The sequence below is a fragment of the Eleutherodactylus coqui genome, chromosome 4, assembly GCF_035609145.1.
Source record: "Eleutherodactylus coqui strain aEleCoq1 chromosome 4, aEleCoq1.hap1, whole genome shotgun sequence".
In the NCBI taxonomy this organism is placed as follows: domain Eukaryota; kingdom Metazoa; phylum Chordata; class Amphibia; order Anura; family Eleutherodactylidae; genus Eleutherodactylus; species Eleutherodactylus coqui.
Genome location: NC_089840.1, coordinates 3,632,336 through 3,641,975, shown reverse-complemented (window position 1 = coordinate 3,641,975; position 9,640 = coordinate 3,632,336). Strand labels below are relative to the sequence as shown.

Below are 9,640 nucleotides of genomic sequence, written 5' to 3'. Positions count from 1 at the left end.
TATACCAGCATCGTCCATATGACTATATATTGGGAGATGTATAACTTATATCAGCTTTACATATATATTTAAATACATAAGAAACGCAGGTTATACCAGCATGATCCATATCACTATATACAGGAGATACCCATGTTACACCAGCATGCTCCATATCACTATACACAGGCGATGTATAACTTATACCAGCTGTACATATATAATTAAATACAGGGGATACCCAGGTTATACCAGCATGCTCCATATCACTATATAAAGAAGATGTATAGCTTATACCAGCTGTACATATATAATTAAATACAGTAGATACCCAGGTTATACCAGCATGCTCCATACCACTATATACAGGAGATGTATAACTTATACCAGCTGTACATATATAATTATACCGAAGATACCCAGGTTATACAAGCATGGGCTATATGACTATATACAGGATATATAACCTATACCAGCTGTACATATATAATTATATACAGGAGATACCCAGGTTATACCAGCATGCTCCATATGACTATATACAGGAGATGTATAACTTATACCAGCTGTACATATATAATTATATACAGGAGATACCCAGGTTATACCAGCATGCTCCATATCGCTATATACAGGAGATGTATAACTTTTACCAGCTATAGATATATAATTGTATAGAGGATATACCAAGGTTATACCAGCATGCTCCATATCACTATATACAGGAGATGTATAACTTATACTAGCTGTACATATATAATTATACTGAAGATACCAAGGTTATACCAGCATGCTCCATATCACTATATACAGGATATATAACTTAAATTAGCTGTACATATGTAATTATATACAGTAAATACCCAGGTTACACCAGCATGCTCCATGTCGCTAAATACAGGAGATGTATAACTTATACAAGCTGTACATATATAATTATATACAGGAGATACCCAGGTTATATTAGCATGCTCCATATCACTATATACAGGAGATGTATAACCTATACCAGCTGTACATATATAATTATATACAGGAGATACCCAGGTTATACCAGCTTGCTCTATATCACTATATACAGTGGGATGTATAACTTATAGCAGCTGTACAGATATAATTATATACATGAGATACCCAGGTGATACCAGGATGCTCCATATCACTATATACAGGAAGTGTATAACCTATACCAGCTGTACATATATAATTATGCACAGGAGATACCCTGGTTATACCAGCATGCTTCATATCACTATATACAGGACGAAAAACTTATACCAGCTGTACATGTATAATTATATACAAGGGATACCCAGGTTATACCAGCATGCTCCATATCACGATATACAGAAGATGTATAGCTTATACTAGCTGTACATATATAATTATACTGAAGATACCAAGGTTATACCAGCATGCTCCATATCACTATATACAGGATATATAACTTAAACTAGCTGTACATATGTAATTATATACAGTAAATACCCAGGTTACACCAGCATGCTCCATATCACTATATACAGGAGGTGTATAACTTATACCAGCTGTACATATATAATTATATAAGGAGATACCCAGGTTATACCAGCATGCTCCATGTCGCTAAATACAGGAGACGTATAACTTATACCAGCTGTACATATATAATTATATACAGGAGATACCCAGGTTATATTAGCATGCTCCATATCACTATATACAGGAGATGTATAACCTATACCAGCTGTACATATATAATTATATACAGGAGATACCCAGGTTATACCAGCATGCTCCATATCACTATATACAGGAGATGTATAACCTATACCAGCTGTACATGTATAATTATATACAGGAGATACCCAGGTTATACCAGCATGCTCCATATCACTATATACAGAAGGAAGTATAACCTATACCAGCTGTACATATATAATTATATACAGGAGATACCCAGGTTATACCAGCTTGCTCTATATCACTATATACAGTGGGATGTATAACTTATAGCAGCTGTACATATATAATTATATACATGAGATACCCAGGTGATACCAGGATGCTCCGTATCACTATATACAGGAAGTGTATAACCTATACCAGCTGTACATATATAATTATGCACAGGAGATACCCAGGTTATACCAGCATGCTTCATATCACTATATACAGGACGAAAAACTTATACCAGCCGTACATGTATAATTATATACAAGGGATACCCAGGTTATACCAGCATGCTCCATATCACTATATACAGGAGATATATAACTTATACCAGCTGTACATATATAATTATGTACAGGAGATACCCAGGTTATACCAGCTCGCTCCATATCACTATATACAGGAGGTATAACTTATACCAGCTGTACATATATAATTATATACAGGAGATACCCAGGTTATACCAGCATGCTCCATATCACTATATACAGGAGATGTATAACTTATACCAGCTGTACATATATAATTATATACAGGAGATACCCCGGTTATACCAGCATGCTCCATATCACTATATACAGGAGCTGTATAACTTATACCAGCTGTACATATATAATTACATACAGGAGATACCCAGGTTATACCAGCATGCTCCATATCACTATATACAGGAGCTGTATAACTTATACCAGCTGTACATATATAATTATACTGAAGATACGCAGGTTATACCAGCATGCTCCATATCACTATATACAGGAGATGTATAACTTATACCAGCTGTACATATATAATTATATACAGGAGATACCCAGGTTATACCAGCATGCTCCATATCACTATATACAGGATGTATAACTTATACCAGCTGAACATATATAATTATATACTGGAGATACCCAGGTTATACCAGCATGCTCCATATCAGTATATACAGGAGATACCCGGGTTATACCAGCATGCTCCATATCACTTAAATAAAAGGAAATATAATTTTTTTGGTTGTTTTTTTAATAATATAGAACCCTTTCCTATATTTCTAATGAAAACACCAAAACAGTAAAACATATTTGGTATCGCTGCGTCCATAAAAGTCCGATCTACCAAAGAATCGTATCTTTCTCTATGCACGGTGAACGTCATCAGAAAACCTACACAGCGCCAGCACTGGGCTTTCTTGGTTACGGCATCTCTAAGAAAACATGTAATAAAAAGCAATCGAAAAGTTGTTCTCCAAAATGGCACCAATAGAAAATCCCACAAAAAACGGGCCGCACAAAGTCTGTCCATGGATAAAAAACAGTGATGGCGGCAGAAAATAAGTTTGTTTCTGAAGGTATTTTGGTTTTTTAAAATTAGTGCAGCTAAAATATATATATATGTGTGTGTGTGTGTGTATACACATACATAAGTTTGGTCTCGTAATAATCTCACCGACCCGCGGAATAATGTTGTCATGTGATGTTTGCCACAGTGTTTACGCCGTAGAAGCAAGAGCCCCAAAGATGGCGGAATTACTTTTTGTTCTATTTCACGCCATTTAGGAATTCTTAATGTCTTTCAGTCCATTATACGGTCCATTACGTTGTGTCAGTGAAAAATACGACCGCAACAAGAAGAACCGCAACCACAACAACAACAACCACAACAACAACCACCACACCAACAAAAGAACCACAACAACAACAACCACAACAACAACAACCACACCAACAACAACAACAACAAGAACCACAACAACAACAACCACAACAACAAGAACCACACCAACAAGAACCACACCAACAACAAGAACCACAACAACAACAACCACAACAACAAGAACCACACCAACAACAACAACAACAAGAACCACAACAACAACCACAACAACAGCAACAGCACCAAAAACAAGAACCACAATAACAACCATAACAACAACAACAACCACCACACCAACAACAAGAACCACAACAACAACCACCACACCAACAACAACAACCACAACAACAAGAACCACACCAACAACAACAAGAACCACAACCACAACAACAACAACAGCACCAAAAACAAGAACCACAATAACAACCATAACAACAACAACAACAACCACCACACCAACAACAAGAACCACAACAACAACCACCACACCAACAACAACAACCACAACAACAAGAACCACACCAACAACAACAAGAACCACAACCACAACAACAGCACCAAAAACAAGAACCACAATAACAACCATAACAACAACCACAACAACAACAACAACCACACCAAAAACAAGAACCACAACAACAACAACAACTGCAACAACAATCACAACAACTGCAACAACAACAACCTCACCAAAAACAAGAACAGCAACAACCACACCAAAAACAAGAACCACAACAACAACCACAACCACAACAACAACAGCAGCACCAAAAACAAGAACCACAATAACAACCATAACAACAACCACAACAACCACAACAACAACAACAACTGCAACAACAATCACAACAACAACCACACCAAAAATAAGAACCACAACAACAACCATAACAACAACAACAAGAACCACAACAAGAACCACAACCACAACTGCAACAACAACAACCACCACAACAAGAACCACACCAACAACAACCACAACAACAACCACAACAACAACAACAACAACAACCACAACAACAACAACCACAACAACAACCACAACAACCACAACAACAACAACAACAACCACAACAACAACAACCACAACAACAACCACAACAACAACCACAACAACAACCACAACAACAACAACCACAACAACAACAACCACAACAACAACAACCACACTCCGTCAGACGGTGATAGATAAATAAAAGATCTAGAGTGGTCTCACATGACCGGAATTGTACTGCAGATTCGGCTGTCTCTGTCCATGTGTTTGACACACAGTAACTCACAGGCAATCTACTGCATCCCCTTACACAGTTCTGATCACCTTAGTGTGTTGGAATTGCGTAATCCGCAGGCAAAAAATAAAACGCAGTATGTTGTATTTTACCGTGGATATGTGCGACACAGAGCGCGCTGTCCTCTATGGTCGTGGATATAACCGCAGCCCAAACGCAATTACATTCCCATCGCTAAGCGACGGCGTGGGTAATATAAACCAAAAAGACCAAACAGTTGTACTGCGGATGACGGCCGGCGGGAGGATTCTGCTTACAGCTCTGGAGTCTGGCCAAAGGATTTTTTGAAAGTAGGGAGGAAAAACTGAAAATGAAAAAAAAAGGGTGCGCGGCTCATGGGGGATGTTGTGGCGTCACAAAGAGTTATTGGTGGCACCAGCAAGGAAGTAGGATAGTGGAAGCTTGCGTCGGCCGTTCGCCGCGTGGCCGCCGTGTGTAACGCATCGCACTAGTCCGGGTTTTGCAATCTGTTTCAGTTGTTGCATCTTTCATTGTGTAAGTCGCTCTCAGCAGACGCGGCGCCCGCGCCAGGAAGCCGTTACTTCATGTGACACCGTCTTACATAATCAGAGCCGCACGGACAGGAGGTACTAGCAGAGGATTCATTAACTCCCACTCATTAAAAGGGTTTTCTGCCTCTTACCCATACGTCCTATTAGGATCTAGAGACGCCCACCCAGTCGGGACCCCTCAACTAGAGGAGCCAGAGAGGCGCTGCAAAGACCCCCCTCTATACTGAAGTCAGTGGGAGCCGGGAGAACAGGAAGGGGTTGCCCTCTGCAGCGGTCAATAAGGCTACGGGGGTCTCACAGTACTCCATATCTGCTACCTTAACACTACATAACTAGGCAGAGCATAGGGACCCCGACTGGCCTGTGATGCTGTGATGACCCCTGTGGAGAGCGTAGGGACCCCGACCGGTCTGTGATGCTGTGATGACTCCTGTGGAGAGCGTAGAGATCCAGAATGGTCTGTGATGCTGTGATGACCACTGCGGAGAGCGTAGGGACCCCGACCAGCCTGTGATGGTGTGATGACCCCAGTGGTGAGCGTAGGGACCCCGACCGGTCTGTGATGCTGTGATGACTCCTGTGGAGAGCGTAGAGACCCCGATCGGTTTATGATGCTGTGATGACCCCTGCAGAGAGCGTAGGGATCCAGAATGGTCTGTGATGCTGTGATGACCACTGTGGAGAGCGTAGGGACCCCGACCGGCCTGTGATGGTGTGATGACCTCAGTGGTGAGCGTAGGGACCCCGACCGGTCTGTGATGCTGTGATGACCCCTGTGGAGAGCGTAGAGATCCAGAATGGTCTGTGATGCTGTGATGACCACAGCGGAGACCGTAGGGACCCCGACCAGCCTGTGATGGTGTGATGACCCCAGTGGTGAGCGTAGGGACCCCGACCGGTCTGTGATACTGTGATGACCCCTGAGGAGAGCATAGGGACCCCAACTAGTTTGTGAGGTTGTGATGACCCCTGCGGAGAGTGTAGGGACCCCGACCGGTCTGTGATACTGTGATGACCCCTGAGGAGAGCTTAGGGACCCTGACTGGTCTGTATGGCTGTGATGAACCCTGTGGAGAGCGTAGGGACCCCGACCGGTCTGTGATGATGCGATGACCCCTGTGGAGAGCGTAGGGACCACGACTAGTCTTTGATTCTGTGATGATCTCTGCGGAGATCTTAGGGACCCTGACTGGTCTGTGATGAACCCTGCGGAGAGCGTAGGGACCCCGACCAGTCTGTGATGCTGCGTTGACCCCTGCGGAGAGCGTAGGGACCCTGACTGGTCTGTGATGCTGTGATGACCCCTGCGGAGAGCTTAGGGACCCCGACCGGTCTGTGATGCTGTGATGACCCCTGCGGAGAGCTTAGGGACCCTGACTGGTCTGTATGGCTGTGATGAACCCTGCGGAGAGCTTAGGGACCCCGACCGGTCTGTGATGCTGTGATGACCCCTGCGGAGAGCTTAGGGACCCTGACTGGTCTGTATGGCTGTGATGAACCCTGCGGAGAGCATAGGGACCCCGACCAGTCTGTGATGCTGTGATGACCCCTGCAGAGAGCGTAGGGATCCAGAATGGTCTGTGATGATTGTCTAGCACAAGACGCATCAACACTAAATGGTTGCATCTTTCTTCATATCAGTGCTTTCATTTTCTGGCTCTGTTATGGGGTTCCGCTTCCATTCGGTGGTTTGGGATTTCACAGGACACAGCAGTGCTGCATGCTGCACTATTTCACTAACAGAGACTCCAGATGGAACCTCAGGTGTGGAGGAGTCCGCAGTCCGTGTATGGACAGTAGAGAACAGCCTGAGAGACCTCCTACGTCATCAGATGTAGACATGGACAACTCTAGTCATGGCCACCTCAACTACATGCAGCATCAGCCACCAGTTTGTGGGCGAGGACCGCGGTGATGTAGGCCGGGGCTGGTCACCCCTCTTAGGTCTGCCTCGCCATATGATCTTCTGCCATGCATTCTATGGAGCTACATGACTCCTCCTCCTGTCTCTGTCTCCTCCCTTCTGATGTTCTCAGATGCCGCTGTCTGCCCAATAGGCACCCCGACAACACAATAACTAAGTTTTCCTACTGTATTTATGTTCTGAGCTTGGTTCTGGTGTATTTACATACCCAGCTTGTTTCTGGTAAGGCATTTATGTGTGAGCTTGGTTCTGGTACACTATTTATGCATTGAGCTGATCCGGTGTAGGCATGCAGTTTAGTGCCCAAGCAGATTGCCCATCAGTGCGATATATAGCATCTCTTCTTATGCTTGGAGGGGCTGAGGTGCCATCTAACCTCCGGCTGGCACTGCTTATAACAAGACAGCTCCAAATTGGAGGGAAACTTTAAATGAAATCCGATTTCTTGCACTAATTTGTGTCAGAGAGGACAGGAACAAGTTGTGCAGCTTCCTGTCCTCCGCCGGGCGGCTTCAGTTCTCCCAGAAGACTGAGGAGTGATCCAAGGAGTAATCAGAGGTCTGAGCTTGTGGTGGCAAATATGGCATACTATTTATAGGGCTGCACTGCCATCTAGTGGTAACAGCACTGGTACTACAGCTGTAAGTTTAACAATTGGCAGTAGAGGGCAGCAAAGTGACATCACAAACCGCTCATTACATCGAAGTCGGGAAAAATGACACCTGTGGAAGGAAGCGACAAATTAGCACCAAAGTCTGCAATGAAATCTGCAGTTGTTACATGCAAATAAATGAAATCTGTGTCACTCCCACAAGAGGGCGTTAAAATGTATTGCCCTTTGCATTAATATGCAATCTGTGAAGTCACCCTGAAGTGTAAAGTCATTGGTTCTCTACCTCATGGAGATACCCTATTGTGCGCTGGGCAGTACAGTTGCCAAGGCAATCACATAATGCCCGGCAAATATCATATATAGGAATTGATTAATGAGACTAGGACCCATATATATATATTCTCCAGGTGACTCACATTTACTGCACTTTGCAGACACACCAGCATTGTACATGGCAGATGGTAGGTGGCGCCGCGGACCCTATTAATACAGCTGGGTGAGGTTCTGTCAGCAACTAAGCCTGTAGCTGAGACTGTAGGAGCAAGGACTGGGAACAGAAGCAATGTTCATGGGGCAGAGCGGGCGGCATGGATGTGGCTCCTCATGCCCATCACAACAGATGATTCTGTGACATTAGAAGCAACCTGTAAGCGGTGCTCCAACTCAAACTGCACTGATGCACCTCCTCTTGCCTTGTGTTTCCTTGGACTGTGCCAATTAGGAAGATAGAACAATATCTCTGCAGCGCCACCTATTGGATGGTAGCATTTCTGCAAATCAATGTCAGACCCTTTATACAGGTCTTTATAACGGAGAATGGGAATCTAATATAAAGAAGCCTACATGCTTTTTCTTGCACCAGTCTTCGAGCACCTTGCCTCACCTTAGGTGGATGATTTTGGTGTCATTCGATTCCTTAGACCATCGCCACTGCCGTAAAATCCTAAGATGTGAGTTGGGTATATTGAGTGACCCATCGGGCCACGTCAAGTTCCCATGTTAAAGTATAGTGGCGAGCGCTGTTAGGGAGATTCAAGCGTTGCTAAGCAACATTCATAGTCTTGCGATGTCTCTCTTCCTCACCGTCGTGAGACTATGAACCAAACGTAGTAGAGGAAGTGGCAGCACAGACGGTAAACTTCAAGTGAAACAAAAATCTTTATTACTCCATATTCTATTAAAATAAGCAGGTTACCTCTCGGCCAGCATTGGCCTTTTTCAAGCTTACTTCGAACATACACCACATAACACTTGAGTAACAAACTACATATACAAGAGCACCAATCACAAAGAAAGACACCCCCACTAAAGATGAGCGAACACCAAAATGTTCGGGTTCGCGTTATTCGAAACGAACTTCCCGCGATGTTCGGGTGTTCGTTTCGAATAACGAACCCCATTGAAGTCAATGGGCGACCGGAACATTTTTGTATTTCGCCGATGCTCGCTAAGGTTTTCATGTGTGAAAATCTTGGCAATTCAAGAAAATGATGGGAACGACACAGCAAGTTCTCCTCTGCCACAGCTGTAACAGCTGTGGCAGAGAAGAACGATGTTAGCCCATTGAATTCAATGGAGCCGTCAATACAGCCGACTCCACTGAATGCAATGGGCTGCCGGCGATCGCGGGATGAATTGTCGGAAAGGGGTTAAATATATAAGCCCTTTCCTGCAATTCATCCAGAAATGTGTAAAAATAAAAAATATATATATACTCACCTGGTGCCGACAGACGGAGTTCAGCGCGGCA

At 43.7% G+C, this 9,640-nt stretch overlaps 1 protein-coding gene across 1 annotated transcript; it reads left to right on the top strand.

Annotated features, from left to right (window-relative positions):
- The first annotated feature begins 3,216 nt into the window (after positions 1–3,216).
- LOC136625020 (GATA zinc finger domain-containing protein 14-like) lies at positions 3,217–7,191 on the top strand. The gene is made up of 3 exons (XM_066598938.1): positions 3,217–3,247; positions 3,528–4,733; positions 6,995–7,191. Exons 1-3 carry the CDS (start codon positions 3,217–3,219, stop codon positions 7,189–7,191), a joined length of 1,434 nt encoding a protein of 477 aa, XP_066455035.1.
- The last annotated feature ends 2,449 nt before the right edge of the window (positions 7,192–9,640 follow it).

What these genes read in the sequence shown, in the direction of transcription:
- LOC136625020 (XM_066598938.1), top strand. Translation starts at nt 3,217, where the DNA reads ATGGCGGCAGAAAATAAGTTTGTTTCTGAAG. An exon ending in AAATAAGTTTGTTTCTGAAG is followed by an intron (nt 3,248 to 3,527) that starts GTATTTTGGTTT and finishes GACCGCAACAAG; the next exon opens with AAGAACCGCAACCACAACAA. An exon ending in CAACCACACTCCGTCAGACG is followed by an intron (nt 4,734 to 6,994) that starts GTGATAGATAAA and finishes TCTTCATATCAG; the next exon opens with TGCTTTCATTTTCTGGCTCT.